Source organism: Diplotaxodon limnothrissa, linkage group LG16, assembly GCF_057381915.1.
Source record: "Diplotaxodon limnothrissa isolate DT_005_m linkage group LG16, D_limnothrissa_male_GT1.1, whole genome shotgun sequence".
NCBI classification, from domain to species: Eukaryota; Metazoa; Chordata; class Actinopteri; order Cichliformes; family Cichlidae; genus Diplotaxodon; species Diplotaxodon limnothrissa.
The window spans coordinates 25,962,461-25,980,186 of NC_140611.1; the positions used below are offsets into that span (position 1 = coordinate 25,962,461).

The 17,726-nt window shown below is 40.2% G+C and overlaps 1 protein-coding gene across 1 annotated transcript; it reads left to right on the forward strand.

The window, feature by feature from the left end:
- LOC146616312 (collagen alpha-2(VI) chain-like) lies at nucleotides 1-17,708 on the forward strand. Its single transcript, XM_085373689.1, has 28 exons — nucleotides 1-62; nucleotides 1,794-1,962; nucleotides 2,984-3,594; nucleotides 3,677-3,697; nucleotides 4,091-4,156; nucleotides 4,253-4,306; nucleotides 4,392-4,436; nucleotides 4,564-4,590; nucleotides 4,686-4,712; nucleotides 4,818-4,862; nucleotides 4,951-5,004; nucleotides 5,177-5,239; nucleotides 9,413-9,475; nucleotides 9,567-9,620; nucleotides 9,719-9,754; nucleotides 9,839-9,901; nucleotides 10,301-10,363; nucleotides 10,648-10,710; nucleotides 10,869-10,931; nucleotides 11,012-11,062; nucleotides 11,149-11,247; nucleotides 13,792-13,854; nucleotides 13,994-14,029; nucleotides 14,125-14,170; nucleotides 14,255-14,407; nucleotides 14,883-15,338; nucleotides 15,417-15,455; nucleotides 15,538-17,708. The coding sequence occupies exons 2-28, from the start codon at nucleotides 1,800-1,802 to the stop codon at nucleotides 16,137-16,139; spliced, it is 3,126 nt and encodes a 1,041-aa protein (XP_085229815.1). The 5' UTR covers nucleotides 1-62; nucleotides 1,794-1,799; the 3' UTR covers nucleotides 16,140-17,708.
- Nucleotides 17,709-17,726: the final 18 nt, after the last annotated feature.

Below are 17,726 nucleotides of genomic sequence, written 5' to 3' on the forward strand. Positions count from 1 at the left end.
TTGAATATCTTGTAGGTCTCTAATCGCAGCTTGGAGTTTACTTTCTCTTTTCCGTCTTCTCGGTAAGCAGCCTACATTTTATTTTAAATTTACCGGAGATTTAAAGGGTTGTACTGCACGCTATACCGACTGATAGACCGTATAAATTAATCTTCTGGTTACCTCTTTTTTTCCCTACAGTTAATGTGAATTTTAGAATATATTTAGATTCTCTGTGGTGTAAAACAAAAACTTTTTTTTTGACTTCTTTCAGAAAAGAAAAAGGTGTTCCATCTCTGTAGTACTCCACTTAACATGACAACATAAATTAATTTTCATTAAATGCTTATATATATTATATTGCATGTTTATTTTGAAAAGAAAAGAAAAGAAACTGCATAAAACATGAAATTACGTTTTAAAGGTTATAATTGGGCCTGTGTCTGAAATCAGTCTTCACATGTTTTTTTCTTAACTTCTAAATGTGTATAAAGTGGATAGATTTTTATTTTTGTGTGCCTGTGTGTGGCTTTTCTGCCATTGTGTGCCTCAAGCTACGTTTGAGGCACACAATGTGTTTAAATAAAGGATTTAACAATACAATTAAGCATCGGCACAGGACACTTTGTTAGGTATAATCTGTATAATGTATAATCTAATAAAATTAAACAGGACTGCTCTACCAGAGAGTCACGTTTCTGATTTACTTTTTATTTGTTTTATTTTTTTGATCACGTTGACATTGAAATGTTAATAAAGTAAGTGGAGCATTCAGAATGCATTGGGCAGCTTTCAGTGCAAGTGCAGTGTGGTAACAGAGAAGAGAGTTGACTTTGAGCATGGCATGGTTGTTGTTGACAGGATCTGAGTGTTTAAAAAACTGTTGACTGGAATTTTCCTGCACAAAATTGGATGATAGAAGATCGTAAAAAACATTGCCTGGTCTGATGAGTTTATTCCTGCTGCAGCATTTGGATGTGATGCTATCAGTTAAATATGGAGCAAAATCTTGTGTGGATTGTTTTTACCACCCTGTTGAATCCATGCCGTGAAGAATTAAGTCAGTCCTGAAGGTAAAAGAGGGCCTAACTCAGTACTTGCAAGCTATGTGAAGTAGCGTGTAAATACAGTATGATTTTAATAGAATAAAACTGTTCAGTATGCCCTCTGGGACGTGATAGAGCGGAAGCATTAAACCAAATAAGTTACATTCCATCTCTGTGCAACATCAACATCAGCACCCCCGCCCACAGGTTGGATTTTTATCTTGTTGTTTTTTTGTATTTGAAATTCCTGACATGAAATAGTCTGGAAGCCCCTCCTGCAGACTGAAGTTGCACTAACCAGCAGTTTTAAGCTGAGTTTTATTCATTTGTCATTTCTGATGTTGGTTTATGCTGTTGGAATTTTCCACTTCCAGAAAAAAAATTGTAAATTATCACCAGCAATAACACACCACCGTCTTGTCAGCTCTTATCAAACAGTAACTCTCGTGGGATGGTAGTTCCACAGAATCTTTCCTGCTCCTTCTGATTTCAGTTTAATTAAACAGGTGGGATGAAACATGCAGTTTCAAACATTCTTCTGTCTTCTGTTTCCACACAGTGCGGTTGTTCACTGACATGACTTAAAACAACATTAAACATTCCTAAGCGCTGTGTAGACGCCTTCTGTGAACACTCACATGTTTGACAGCTATTTCCTGCATTAAGTTACAGCTTTACAGTCAAAAATAATCTCTGAAGAACAGTTTTATTCATCCCTGCTTGTCTTGTTTGGGTTTTTCTTTTTTGTTTCTTTTCTTTTCTTTTCAGAAAAAAATGACAATGCTTTCAGGGTTTGTCTTTGTATTGCTGGTCCAAACTGTAAACCTTCAACTTACACCTCGAGGACCCAGACCAATACCGGGGCGAGGTGACAGTCCAGAGCCAACGGTACCTCCACTCTTGCCTGAACCCACACCAAGACCTGAAGGCTGTGAAGGTGAAGGTTCCCTTAATTTCTTTCTGGGTTAAAATAATGGTAATTTTTTTTTTTTTTTTTTGACTTTAATTGATTCAGCTGTGAAAGTATTTGGATCCTCTGTATACCAAAGTAATCTAGAGTCAAATGTGAGGATACCTGTGTGACAGCATGCAGCTAAAGCTCAGCTAAAGGAAGCACAGCAGTAAATTTGCAACAGAATGGCTGAGAAAACCAAAGAATGGAGCTGTTGCAATGGTACAGTTAATGTCTAGACCTTAATCTGATTGAAATGCTCTGGTAGAAACAAGCTGTGCAGAAGGAAATGCCTGCAAACCTCAGTAAAGGCAATGCTGTAAAGATAAGCGGCCAAATTTTGTCGACGATGATGTGAGAGACTGATAAAATACCAAAAATCATTACTTCAAGCTATTGCTACTTAAGGTGGTTCTAATAAGGTGGTTATATTAAGATGGTTCTATAACCTGAAGCAAAGGCTCCAGCTCCTATGTGCTCTTTAATTTCTACACGTTTTAGCGAACATGTGTTTTCCTCTGCAAGACTGCACAATCTTAAACAATCTTGGTTTGCTGTGCTCAGCTAAAAAACACAAACAAACAAAAACTAAGCCAGATGATTGACCAGTTATTTCCCCTCATGTCCCTTTTCAAAAAATAGCTTCAGTCATTTTTGCACAGTGACCACGATTTACATTTATAGACTTAAAAAAGAAAAACACGACGTCCGGTCAGCAAAATTTGAATCTGAGAGGCCTGTGCTATCTATTTAGCATGTAGTAGTTAGATCTCTGCAGCACAACACATAAATGTCTTATAGTCCTCACATTTTTCATCATTTTCATTCTATCTGTGTAACCTGGCAAAATCAACCAGCCCAGGACACAAACTACACAGATTAATTTGCTGCTTTTTATTATGATGTTTCAAGTATTAAATAATTAGGGTGAAAGTGATGCATTTCAGCATCTAAAAACAATTTCATTATTTTTCTAATTAAAAGTAACAGCTGTCTTCTCCTCCAGCAGGTATAATCGACTGTCCCATCAGGGTGTACTTCACTATTGACACCTCAGAAACCATCGCATTGCAGGAGCCCCCACCTGGCAGCCTGGTGGAGAGTATCAGAGAATTCACAAAGATCTTTGCCGAGAGGCTGGCTGATGAGGAGTACAGGGGCCATATCCAGATCACTTGGTCCATAGGTGGGCTGCACTTCTCCCAGAAGCAGGTGGTCTTCAGCCAGCTCACAACCAGAGAGAACTTCATCAGGAATCTCGCTTCGATCCGATACCTGGGCAAAGGCACTTACATCGACTGTGCCCTCAAAAACATGACTCACCAGATGACCCAACATTACACAGAGACGAAGGCGGTTCTCTTCGCTGTGGTCATCACTGATGGCTACGTGACAGGAAATCCATGTTCAGGGATCAAGGTGATGGCGGAAAAGGCCCGGGATCAAGGGATCCAGATTTTCTCAGTAGCAGCGTCCAAGGAGATCGATGAATTTGGAATGAGGGAGATAGCGAACTCTCCGTATGAGCTGTTCCGTGACGACTACATAGCGGTGGAAATCGTTGATGGGAAACCAAGACTAAGCACTAAAACCATTGATCGTATCGTAAAAGCAATGGTGAGCTGACATCTTTTAGCCTTAAAATGTTGTGTCAGGTGACTCTCACTGACTGCTGTCTTTTTTCTCTTTTTTTTTGCAGAAATACCAAGCATATTTACAGGTAAGAAGGTTACTCATTATGTTAAGTTCCACATAATGAGTGTATGTGCAAGTAATCCCTATTAGCCACAAGCTCAGGATCCAACCCTGTCAGTTTCACACATTTTTTGTACTGTTGGCTGTTTGTGAAGTCAAAGAGAGGATATGTTCCCCCCGCCCACTTGCCTTTCAAATACTCTCTTTACCAAAGACAACCAATCAGAATAAAACTGCCACAAAGGGAAGGGGGAAGGAGCTAAAAAGGCTTGTTTCAGTCACTCATGCAAAGCTGCTATAAGTCCAAGACTGAAACAATGAAGTTGGAAATTAGCAGAATAGCTTCCTTTAAACAATTCTGGTATTTAAAAGGCTTCAGTCTTTTAATATTGTTTTGTTTTTCTCTTCCATCTCACAGTGTTACAAACCAAGATGTTTCGAGAGTCCTGGGCGCCCTGGACTAAGAGGTCCCTCAGGTCCAAAAGTGAGACTTAAAAACTGAATTAAAGTCAATAATTTTTATTATTGCTCGTGCCAATGATTCATCTTTTGAAATGCGTATGTCTCTGGATCTTTATAGGGCACAAAAGGAGACAGAGGCCCTCTAGGGCCAAAGGGTGAAAGTGGAAGACAGGTACCTAGAATTTACGTCTAGAAACCTAAATATATTTTAAAAAGTGCATTGTTATTTACTGAGTTATATATTTGTTACATTTCAGGGTGATCCTGGCATTGAAGGTCCAATTGGACGACCTGGTCCAAAGGTTTGCTGAGCCCAACTCGTTGATGATTTTATTTCATTAAAATTAATTTAATTATTTAACTGATTTAATTAAAATTACACGATGTATTTTTAATCTCATTAATGTGTCCTTTTGTGCTTTTCCGTAGGGAGAGGCTGGTTTAAAGGGTGACAAGGTAAGAGTTAAAATCCTTATATTTCTCATTTCTGTTCATTTATTAAACTGAAGGAAGTGTTTTGGGGGACTAATGGGTCTGTTTTATCTCAACAGGGGGAAATTGGATTAACTGGAGCAAAGGTAAAAAAAAAAAAAAAAACAGTTTAATGCTTCATCTTCGTGCACCGCAACATCCAAAATTAAGAGCGTTTATGCACTGAAGTTCATTTTATCTCTTCGCTAAAGGGTGTTGCCGGTTCGACTGGCAAGAATGGAACTGATGGGCAAAAGGTGAGTGTTTACGGTGAGATTTTTACCGTAATGGTAATCTGATTATAAATATACTGATATTATATGAATGCTCCTTTGAAATCTTCAGGGGAAAATTGGACGAATTGGAGCTCCCGGTTGTAAAGGTGATCCAGGCGACAAGGTAAGTCGAGCATTTAATATTTATTTGTATGTCTTTGTTTCATTTTAACAACTTATATCAGCCATACAGCTGCATGTATTTCACTGATTCTCTTTAACATTGACTTTTTCTAGTATTGTTAGCATTTCTGGTTAAATGAACCACTGAGACACTTTTTATTTGTCTCTAATAGGGACCAGATGGCTACCCAGGAGATGCTGGTGAAACTGGACTATTAGGTGACAAAGGAGAAAAGGTTTGAATTAAATCACAATAATCTAATCATTTCGGTTCATACTGAAAGAGACAGAGTGTTATTTAGAGTGAACAAAAAAATATATTCACACGATTGCATTTTGGTATGTGGTCAGTTGGTAATTTCAGCACTTGAGTCTAGAGTGAAGTATTCACAGTAATTAGATGGATTCTAGTGAAGTCATTTCCGTACTGTAGTGGTTATCACATTCACCTGATAATAACAAGCCCAACCTTTTCAGAAAAGTGGTCTTGTAGTAAAGATTGACCCTCACAAAGACCAAACAAAAATACATATTAAACCTTGTCTATCTAAAATACTAGTAGTTGGTTCACTTAACAGAACTTACTGTTTTAACCTGACATGCCAGCTTGTGCAGGCATTTGGTGTTTAATCTTAGCAGATCACAATTGAACTTAGCTGAATTGAATTGAACTCAGGACCTTCTTGCTATGCGCCAAAAGTGCTAACCACCATGCCACCAGATATATGAAAGGAAAGTACTGTCACTAGAAAACAGCGTGAAATTTTCAGTGTGCTTCTTAAAGGTGGCACAGCAGAGCCTTAAAGAACCATTTCTAATATTTCTTTAGCTTTAACAGGTGTCAGAACAGCTGAACGATGTGATCTTCTAGGATTAAACACCAAATGCCTGCACAGGCTGGCCTGTCGGGTTAAAACAGTAAGTTCTGTCAAGTGAACCAACTACTATTATTTTTAGTTGGGCAAGGTTTAATATGTATTTTCTTTTGGTCTGTGTGAGGGTCAATATTTACTTCAAGACCACTTTTCTGCCTATGTGGTGCTGGTGCTACAGCAACACATTCATAGATGATTCACAGATACCGTGATTCATAACATTTTGACTGTTTATTAAACAGTCAAAATGTGCTCTGATTGCCAAAAGGTACAAGCACCAAGAAAGGTCAGAGAAAAATATTTAAAGACCAGCTGTTTGGAGATCTCTAAATCGCCACACGTCTCCTTTATCTTCTGCAGGTCTGGACTGTAGTCAGATAGATAATATAAACCCCAAACTCCTTTTAATAACTGCTTTACCTTGAGGTTGACAAAGGTTTTGTGAAGGAAAGAGAGAGTCTCCTTTATCATGTCATATTAAATTTGTTGCCCCCCATACACACACACACACACACACCCACTGCTGCTCTGTAGATGTGCCCCTGTTTCCTGTTACGCTCATACTGCAAAATTTTGCCCAGCAGCAGCTGCATTTCTTTTTGCCTGTTTTGCGTGTTTAACCTTTTCATATCTTTTATTATTAGATTTTGTCTTCCTTTGAAAAAGTACTCCTCTGCTCCTAGCAGACCTATCAACACCACCACTTTCATGGGAACATGCCCACAGCTAGATTGGAAAAACCTGACTGAACTTATCCTGTTGATAAGGACTTTGTGTGACTGCTTAGCCAGATTAATGACTGAAAGATATCCATGGTATGTTGAATTTGCTTGGTAGTGCAGCCTCTTGCTGTTGTGCTAATAAGAGCTTTAGATTATGATATTATGTATTGCCTTTCTGTGGCAACACGTTTGCCTCAAAATTGATAGATTAGGCTTATGTGGGCTGTCTGACCGTTAATTGAAGTATAAACAGAAAAGCCCTCCACCAAAAACACTGTCGTGTTCAAGACGAATGAGGGAACGTGAGAGCAGCTTCAGCCAGTGAATTAGAGTTTAACAGCTCTCATTAGTTAAGGCACTTCTGTGACACTGAGATGTGCATTGATTTGTGGGTGCATTTTAAAATATGCCTGTCACAACGGAAGCAAAAATCCAAATCTTTCAGTTTGTCTTCTTAAAGGATTTTTTAAAAAAGCTATAATTAGGTTTTTGTCTTTTTTTAAATTGATCTTAAAAATACTTGTCTGTATTGCGTGGCACGTGGTGTAGTGGTTAGCGCTTTCACCTCACAACAAGAACAGTCCAGAGACATGCGTGTTTGGTTAATGGGTGATTCTAAATTGGGCATCGGCATGAATATTAAAACAAATGTCACAAATTCCAGAACTCCTAATCTGGACATGCATATCACAGAGAAGCTGAACATTAGTCTGAATAGCAGTTAACATGTGGCCTAACATGTGCCACCAAACAGTGTGCTGACATGTTAGCACCTTCATCGTGCTGTATTCATAAACAGGAACCCCCTCCCTTTTCCAGCCATGCAAACATAACATATGTTATGCAGTGAAATGACAGCACATAAATACAAAGAGGAAATGCTCTTTTTTTCATAATTAAATCATCTGACATAGCTGACGGCTGCAGCAGCTCGGCAGACATTTTTTCGACATTTTTTTTCTTGACATATTTGTGTTTATTCTGTCAGTACATTCAACATGTACAGCTCATGCAGATGTAAATGTTGGTACTGATGATTTCCGTAATTATGCGTCAGGAATGTAGCCAAAGCACAGCTCAGACTAAATATTTGGGCTGTGTGCAGACATCCAGTCTCGATCAAAAGTTTAAGACCACTTGAAAAATGACCTAAAAAAGAAAGAAATCATAATTTGCATGGTTGGATCTTAACAAGGTTCCAAGTAGAGCTTCAGCATGCAACAAAAAGAAATGGGGATGAGCCGGAAAAAAATTTGAGCATACAATTTATTGAAAACAATGTTTAAACTGCCTGATCAGTTTAGGACCACACCTCAAAAAAACAAACAAACAAACAAACAAAAAACCACTGTAACCTGCAGGCACTGTGTACCCTAACGTTGTCCTGTTGGAAAACCCAGCTGTTACCACACAGACAATGTTGCTCTCTGCAACATCTGGACATAGCCAGCAACCGTTTGACACCCCTGCACCTCCTGAAGCTCCATTGTTCCACTGAAGGAAAAAGCACCCCAGACCATTAATGCGCCCCCTCCACTGTGGCGCGTAGAAAACATCTCAGGTTGGATCTGCTTGTCATGCCAGTAAGTTTGGAAACCGTCAGAACCATCAAGGTTACATTCTGATGTTTATGGGGCTCCAGTCAGGACCAGTAACGGCCTTAATTTGGTTCAAGGACTGTCCAGTGTCTTTACAGGCAGGCAATTGGATCCTCCAGCTCAGTGCTGGTGAAATTTCTTTGGGTCTTCCACTTTTTGACTTTTTTGTTCCATAACACTAGGAGTCATTTAAGAAATTCCCCACCTCAGCAGCGATGGCGTGCTGCAAGAGATCCTGCTTATGCAGTTCCAGGGGTGCACATAAGTGAGCTGTTTGAAGCCAGCTCATTTCCTGCAACCACTTTTCCAAGAATACGTGCTTCTTTTACGGTTCTGACTCCTTCTGACATTTGTTTGGAGGTGTAGGAACACCAAAGTAATTGCTTAAAGGAGCTTGCTTCTTCGACATCTTTAAGAGTTCTAAACAAATGTCTGTCCTCTTCCAGAAAATCTTATGTACGCAAATGCGCGTTGCAACTTCTTATCTGGTGCGTGTCTTTTATTTTGACCACGCATGCGCACCTGCGGACCACTTATGTGCACCCCTGGCAGTTCAACATCCCGACCACATTCAAAAAGGGAACATTTTTTTTGCCATCAGAACGTCATGACAGTGTGACTACCTGACAGAAAATGACAATGAATCCACATTTTTGCACAGATTTGGCCTTTGAATGGCATGTAGTTATACATTTTTGATCAGCTGTAAAACAGTTTAAGCGTTGTTTTCAATAAATTGCATGCTCAAAAAATGTTCTGTCTCGCTCCCATTTCTTTTTGTTACATGTTGAAACTCCACTTGGAACCTTGTTAAGATCCAACCATGCAAAATATGATATTTTGGCATTTTTAAAGTCTTAGATTTTTGATTGGGACTGTATCTTTGCCCATGCTCACTCAACTACAGAATCAATGACTAGACAATCAGACATGACCATTTTTTTCCTTATAAACTTATTTTATTATCGTGGCTCAAGAGTTGGCAGTTCGTCTTGTAATCGGAAGGTTGCCGGTTCGAGCCCCGCCTCCGACAGTCTCGGTCGTCGTGTCCTTGGGCAAGACACTTCCTTAGGGACTAGTAAAGCGCTATACAAATACAGGCCATTTACCATTTTTTTAGAGTTCACTGAAGCTCAGTTATTAATAATGTTACATTATGTCCAGTTATGTATTTTTTGTGGCTTTTCTTTTTGATTGTTTTTGCATTTGTTTAGGGTGACACAGGCCTTCCTGGAAAGCCAGGCCCCCCAGGCCCTAAGGGTAATCCAGGTCTGAAGGTAACCTTCAAATTAAAAAAACAAGTGGAAAAAATACTGAGCGCACAACAAAGATTTTTCTTTACTTTAAAACTGAATGTCTGCTTTTTAGGGTGAAAGAGGAAACCAAGGAAATCCAGGACAGCCTGGACAAAGAGGGAGTCCGGTACAGCCCTGAATTAATTTTATTTTATGATTTTTTTACATGTGCACTAAACCGATGTTACAAAACCAACTCTCAAATTAAACTGTTGACACTTGCAGGGGAGAAAGGGTTCACCTGGGGCAAAAGGCGAAGAGGTATTTGACTCATGTTTTTACTTGGAAAAAAAAATCCCCATTTGGAAAATAGTTAAAAGAAATTTACTAAATAAATATTCATAGGGGAGGAGAGGAAACCCGGGAATAAAGGGATCACAAGGAAACACTGGGCCAAAAGGGAAAAAGGTAAGCTTTTGTCATTGTTTTTTTTAATGAATTGTCTTATTGTATGAATGGCATTTCATTTTCCGCTTATTTTTAAGCAAAATTGCACCATTTTAGCTGCTGGTTTGAAATACTGTGAAACACTGGCTTCCTTTGACCTTTTAAGAAAGATGAATTAAGAAAGAACTTTGAGGAAGAAAGTCTGAAGTGTGCTTGTGGTTTTTAATTCTGAGGAACTGAAATAGTGAAATCCCAACTACTATAACACAGTTCTGTCTTTCAGTCGGTCATCTCAGAAAAATTCCTCAGACATTTCCCTGAGCCAGAAGTATTACCTCCCTGTTACTGTTGTGTCTTGTATATATTGGGAAGTAATTAATGGTTTGGTATGAATTCTGACACATTCATTTATTTTGTGAGGGAGAACGAGGCCCGGAGGGAAGCAGAGGTCGGCCTGGGGAAAATGGACTCAAGGGCGCTAAGGTGAGGAGATCACGCTGTGGGTGGATTTTTGATGAGCAATGACTCAGAGGCTTCCCAAGAACCTGGCATGCCTTCATTAGACATTCAACACTGGAGCCATGCCTTCATCATAAAAACACTTATTTTCCAGATGAAAATATCAGAAACTATACAGTAATTTGAAATGATTAGCTTGAAACTGCCAAATCCACATCAGTGAAACTCATCCTGCATGTGCCTGTGTGGGCTGGAGTCAAGGTCGAGTCCAGTAAAAAGGGCTGTCTGTTATTTTCTCTCTCTGACAGGGGGACCTGGGACTACCGGGACCGAGGGGTCAGCCAGGAGAACTAGGCGCCCCTGGACGAAATGTTTGTTCCTTTATAACTTTATCATCATTGTTACTGAATTTCCCGGAGGAAGCCACCCGAGGGATTAATAAAGTTTCATCTAATCTAATCTAATCATCATTTTCTGCTTTTTCAAGTAGATTCTTTTTTTATTTGAATTTTATCTTCTGTGGCTGCAGGGCACGACGGGAGATCCTGGAGATTCAGGACCAAGGGGAGACATTGGGCCACTTGGACCAAAGGTAAAAAGAAAGTCTGAGCATTTCTGTTCATGATTATCAGTAAATAATTTACTCTCATCCACGTTGTTTTTCTTCTAAAGGGTGACAGAGGAAGGCAAGGTTTCAGCTATCCTGGATCAAGGGGACCGCCTGTAACAGCTTTCTTTTTACCTCATAAAATGACCTGCATGTCTCAAGATGTTTCTTCTTGAGGCTAAAGCAACTCTGATATTTAAAGGGAGACAGGGGTGCACCAGGTAGGAGAGGACCCAGAGGGAGCAGAGGTGACTGTGGCGCCAAAGGAGAATCTGGAAATAAAGGGCAACCAGGAGCGCCTGTAAGATGCGATTGTTAAACCACTGATGATGTACAGTTTTACTTTTATAGATGTTTGCACTCATAAACAGGACAGGACAGAGAGACTTGGCCTTATCCGCTGCCTACACTGTTGTCCACAGAGGCTTTAAGTCAGCAAACAAGCCAACGAGATCCTTGATTAAATTCATGTGCAAACTTTAAATTTCCTGTTGTCCATGCTGTTCTGCTGCAAAAAATACCTGAAAGTTGGTCCACACATCCCAAAAATTGTCTTCTCACCTCTTGGAGAATGTGAACCTACAGATGGTTATGACAGCCAACACAGAGCAGCGAAGCACACAGCACTGTGTGACAGCACGACAAAGGGGCAAGAGTAGACTTAGAAAACAGTTGGAAGACACAATCGGAACAAATCAGGGATAGCGAGGCAGGGAATTTAAACTAGATACAGAGCACAAAACACACAAGACAACCAAATTAAGACAGGAAGCAGCTAAACATGCAGACTCATATGCAACACAAGCTGGAAACAACCACAGAGGAAAGACTCGGGGAACAGAGGAGGATCACAAAGGGAACTAATAAATTTAAACTCACCAACAGTGTTGGTCAAGTTGCTTGAAAAAAGTAATCAGTAACTAATTACTGATTACTTCCCAAAAAAAGTAATCCCGTTACTTTACTGATTACTTATTTTCAAAAGTAATTAATTACTTACTTAGTTACTTTTTAAAAACACGATTTACAACCTGAATAGGTGATAAAGCGATAGATCTTTCAGCCCAATTCTACTTTTTCTGCATAATCCATCATACAAAATGTAATCAAATGGAAAAGTCTCTTTTTTTAAAACTTGTTTTATCAGTTTTAATCTTTTAACTTTATGCATCAAGCAAAAATTAAATTATATGCACCATTCTCTGACTTGAAGAAATTAGTTTAACATTTAAACCTATTTTCTGCACATTCCAGCACATAAAATAAAATGTTTTTTTGTGTTTACACTCAGTCTTTCAAATAGATGCAAGTAAAACACAGCAGAAAATAAATAACATCAAAGACTAGCGGTCCTGTTGCTCTATTTTCACCTGTAAAGCAGGAGTGGGGTAGGCGGAGGTTTACCCTGGTGCAGGTGTGCTGCAGCGATCAGTTGAAGAATCCACGAGTTTCTCTGTGAATTTCCCATTACGTCATAGTGCACTCGGTGCTTGTTTAGGGGTTTTTTTTCGTTGTAAAAAGAAGTTTTCTCCCCACGCACAACGGACACTAATGTTTTTGTCACTTTTTATGGAATCAAACTCAAACTAAGGTCAGTACTTCCATGCTTTAAACGCTGCACGCTCATACTCTCTCCCGCACTCGATATATGATCCATTGTTGATCTGCACACAGCTGTTGTCATGAACGTCGCACTTGCTTACATCACTGTCATGAGACATTCTCGCAAACAAATCACGGTTTTAGTAACGCAGTAACGCAGCGTTCCTACGGGAAAGTAACGGTAATCTAATTACCGTTTTGCAATAGTAATCCCTTACTTTACTCGTTACTTGAAAAAAGTAATCAGATTAACGTTTTACTGCCCATCTCTGCTCACCAATAAGTGAATGAGGTACTGAAGATACAAAAACAAAGAAAATGAAAAGCATCTGGGAATATGATAAACAGAAAGCCAATATAGAGCAATTCCTTATTAAAACTAAAAGAGACAAGAGCACTTAGAGTGTCCAACAACCCCAGAAGGGCAAGGTTTATAGATTTTCACATTTAGTGTGACCTTGACCTGATTTTCAACAAACCCAAATCAGCTCAAGCTGTTTTTGCTCTCTACAATCACACAAAATGACCCAATTACCACGAGTATGTTTTCGCAAATTACATTATATTAAAACGATGCACAGAAATAACACGGGCAGAAAGTAATCAGGTGAAAACATTTATTTGGTCATTTTTTTCCTTCTTTTTAATTTTTTTAATGAAAAGTTTCATTCCACCTCCCCGAAACCAATAGTTCATTCTGAATTCTGTTTGCATGGACCGTTATTATTCTACCTTAACCAATCAGAATAGAAAGCTCGGTGTTTCTGGAAATAGATGTTGCTGGGGATTTTTTTCCACCTTAAACTAAGCATTATCCACCTCTGTTGTGTTGTAATGGAGGCAAAAACGTAGCTGACGAAACTGAAAATATCTGCAGTGCACGGCTGCAAGTCATTTGAGGTTAAGTGTTAAAAAACAAATAAATGAGGTTGAATTTAGTCTCTGGAGTGTGAGCATATCACTTTGTCTTTGCCTCACAGTGACAGTTGTAAAATATGGCAAGGTAAATAAAAAATATGTATGAATTAGGCCAAAGAACAATGCCATTTATGCTGCTGGATATTTTACCAGGTGCTGTTTCCTGTTCAAACACATTACAAATGATCAGACCACAGCAGTCCCACAGGATCACATGACACCAGCTGCATGGGTGTACTGTGCCTTAACAACAGTGTTTTTGCACAGCTTTCAGTGTTTTGTGAGTCATTTAGGTTTCATTGACTGTAAAAATGTTTGTATCTAGGGTGAACCAGGCCAGTCGGGGCCGCCAGGAGAAAGAGGGCCTAGAGGAGAACGTGGACCTGATGTAAGCTACAGCCACACAGATAATGAGCTGACCATGCATGCAAGTTTGAGATCCAGGTGCATTGTTCTGTGGTGTGTGTGTGTGTGTGTGTGTGTGTGTGTGTGTGTGTGTGTGTGTGTGTGTGTGTGTGTGTGTGTAGGGGGATCCAGGACCAGCAGGCGATTCTGGGCTCACTGTGAGTAAAATTTTAAAAAGACTGATGTATTTTAATGCAAGAATTCCTTTACTCACTTCAGTGTATTACTTTAATCTGCACACATGTCACTGCAGGAATGTGATGTCATGAGCTACATCAGAGAGACGTGTGGTTGCTGCGGTAAGAAAGTATAAGCACTCAAACACAGCTTCATAAATGTGGTGTTTAAACGCGCTGATGGTCTTCTTGTTGTTTGTCTCTCAGACTGCGAGAAGCACTGTGGAGCTATGGACATCGTGTTTGTAATTGATAGCTCAGAGAGTGTCGGGCTGACAAACTTCACCCTGGAGAAGAACTTTGTTATCAACACCATCAACAGGCTGGGATCTATGGCGCCCGAACCTACATCAACAACAGGTAACGTCAAGCAAGCAATCGTTCTACAGATTTACCCAAAAGAAATTAAAATACACACCAATCTTCAGTAACACTGTGACTCTGCAGAAACAACTACAGACTAAAGTATTTCAAATCGTGCTACATAAAAATGGTTGATTAATATTCATGCTGAGAACACAACACCAAAACAACAGTTTGTTGTTGTTTTTTGAGCAAGTTGCTAAATACCCAACAAGAGAAAATGAATAATATTACAACTGTGATTCATCCAGGGATGTTTTACTTGTTAAGACTACAGAGCCACTTGTCACTTGCTGACATTATAAATTATGATTGGAGTAAAGCCTGCAACCGCCGTGCTGCTGTAAATGCATCGGTGTTACCGAGTAACCCCTAACAGATTTATCTGTGATGCTTTTCCAAAAAGATTTACAGAAATAATAAATGTAAAAGTTTGACTTTTAGACTGATTAAAGATGTGTGTATCTCCTAGGCACAAGAGTTGGAGTTGTACAATACAGTCACAACGGGACCTTTGAGAGCATTCGTCTCGATGACCCAAACATAAACTCCATGACTGCATTCAAAACTGCAGTGAAGAATCTGAGGTGGATTGCTGGGGGCACCTTCACCCCCTCTGCTCTGAAGTACGCCTATGATAACCTCATCAGGGACAGCAAGAGAGCCCGATCCAAAGTGTCCGTCGTCGTGGTCACAGACGGCCGCTTTGACCCCCGAGACGACGACAATCAGCTCACATACCTCTGCAACGACCCCGCTGTGGTGGTGAATGCCATCGGGATAGGGGACATGTTTGACACCAGACACGACAGCGAGACTCTGGTGTCAATCGCATGCAACAAGAAGGATCGGGCTACTGAGATGAGGCGCTACAGCGATTTGGTGGCTGATGAATTCTTAGAAAAGATGGAAACTGTCCTCTGTCCTGGTAAGCCTGTACCAATAATCTCAGCAGCCTGACAGTACTAGTCCTTGTGTGTTTGTCTAACCTATGATTTCTCACCAGATCCAGTCATTAAGTGCCCTGATCTCCCCTGTACAAGTGGTGGGTTTTATTCATAGTTATATGATTGGTTTATGATGAAACGCACTTCAGGAAGTGATTGCTCTTTTTTGTTTCGTTTCAGAACTTGACTCAGCACCTTGTGTTGCGAGGCCTGTGGATTTGGTATTTCTATTGGATGGTTCAGAGCGTCTCGGGGAGAGAAACTTCCTCCTTGTTCGTGAATTTGTTCAGAAGGTTGCAGACAGGCTGGTACTGGCCAGGACCAGGACCGATCGAGAGCGAGCCCGTCTGGCACTGATGGAGTTTGGCAAGGAGTCAGAGAATCGGGTGGCTTTCTCTCTAACACATGACCCTGTCCAGATTGTTAACAGTTTAACAGCTTTACAGTATCTAGATTCTTCTTCAAGCGTGGCGCCCGGCATCATACATGCCATCAACAACATCCTGGTTAGAGGAAGCGCCCGGCAAACGAGGCCCAATGCAGAGATTTCATTCGTTTTCATTACAGATGGTGTCACTAACAGCGACAACCTGGACGAAGCGATCAGTGCCATGCGTCGTTACGAGGTGGTCTCCACGGTGATTGCCACAGGAAGTGATGTTGATCAAGAAGTCCTGACAAAGCTGGCTATGGGGGACCAGCACGCCATCTTTAAAGCAGAAAAATTCTCAGATTTTTTAAGGTCCGGTATGTTTGATCGTTTCATCCAGTGGGTGTGTTAGAGAGAGAATGCTCCTGTGAGCCAATACTGGTGCTACAGCTGTTAATCCAGCATTTTCAAGGATAATTAAAATTTATTTCAACCTGATAGTATTTTACATTAATGTGGCTGTTGTGGCTCTATTGAGGAAAGCATCCTACAGTGAAACAAGACTGTGCTCTCTGCAGCTTTATACTGGGTCATAGTGCAGTCCTTGATTTTACCCTCTGAGGATATCTCAGATATCTCTGAGGATATTCTCCATCTTTGAGACCATGCAGAGCCAAGAGCCAACTTCATCCTCCACTTTGTTTAACACCTCACATGTGTACTAAAATTTAAATTAAAACAAAACTTTGACAGGATTTTGTTTTAGCAATTTGTAGAAAATCATCCCAACACTTTCATTTTTGGATGCAGATGCAATTAGCAACAGGTCCACTCCAGGCAGCTAAATTCTAAGCTTAGGTCAGAATCAAAAGCAAAAGTTAAAAGACTACATTGTCTGGATAACCTCAGGAGCTCGCGCTTGTTTCCTCTTGAAGCTTGTAGAGCTGCAATGGCCAAACTGATTGGGGAATACACAAGGTTGAAATAAACTAGATTTCTTCTTTAACCCATAGACAGTATATAAAAGAAACACAGGCACCCACTATGTTTGAAAAGTGAAGCCATGTGCCATACAACTGAGGGTCTCTAGGTGCTTCCTTGTTCTGTCAGTGGTTAAAGTAATTCATTGGCAGCTGCAGCTCAAGCAGAATTTATGGTCCCGCAACGGTGGTGCGTTCACTGTCCGGTAGCAATCCAAGGATGTCCTGTCTGCCTGTTGCCAGATGGAGGCAGTGTGCAAAATATGTGGTACAGCAGTCTGTGGGTCACTCTAGCTTGTGCTGCTGTTGGTACATCAGACAGCCGTGGAGAAGAGCAACTTTATAACATACAAAGAGCTGAAGTGAAAATTAGTGTTTAAAAACAATGAAAAGTGTCCAATGTCTGTGCTTTTCATGTTGTATTCTTCCGCTAGCAGTCCCTGCTCTATTCTGGCCCTCTTGTCAATGAATCAACATTCGGCACACGCTTGCATCATCTGCTTCTAGACACGTGCAGTCAGAATGTTGGGAGGCCTGCACCGGAGTGTGTCTGGGGTGGGTGGAAAAGAAACGTGTACACAGACGGACACATTTACAGGACCATAAATTACACTTTGCCTTGTGTAACTCAATTTAAGTGGGACTAGATTTTTTTTAATATACACTATATTACCAAAAGTATTCACTCACCCATCCAAATCATTGCATTCAGGTGTTTCAATCACTTCCATGGCCACAGGTGTATAATATCAAGCACCTCCATATGCAGACTGTTTCTGCAAACTTTTATGAAAGAAAACTCTCAGGACATCAGTGAATTTCAGTGTGGTACCGTGATAGGATGTCACCTGTGCAACAAATCCAGTTATGAAATTTCCTCGCTACTAAATATTTCATAGTCAACTGTTAGTCGTATTATAGCAAAGTGATGACAGGGACCCAGCCATGAAGTGGTAGGCTACATAAAGTCACAGAGCAGGATTAACAGCTGCTGAGGGTCATAGCATGCAGAGGTCACA

What these genes read in the sequence shown, in the direction of transcription:
- LOC146616312 (XM_085373689.1), top strand. Translation starts at nt 1,800, where the DNA reads ATGACAATGCTTTCAGGGTTTGTCTTTGTATTGCTGGTCCAAACTGTA. An exon ending in CTGGTTTAAAGGGTGACAAG is followed by an intron (nt 4,591 to 4,685) that starts GTAAGAGTTAAA and finishes TTATCTCAACAG; the next exon opens with GGGGAAATTGGATTAACTGG. An exon ending in AGGGTAATCCAGGTCTGAAG is followed by an intron (nt 9,476 to 9,566) that starts GTAACCTTCAAA and finishes TCTGCTTTTTAG; the next exon opens with GGTGAAAGAGGAAACCAAGG.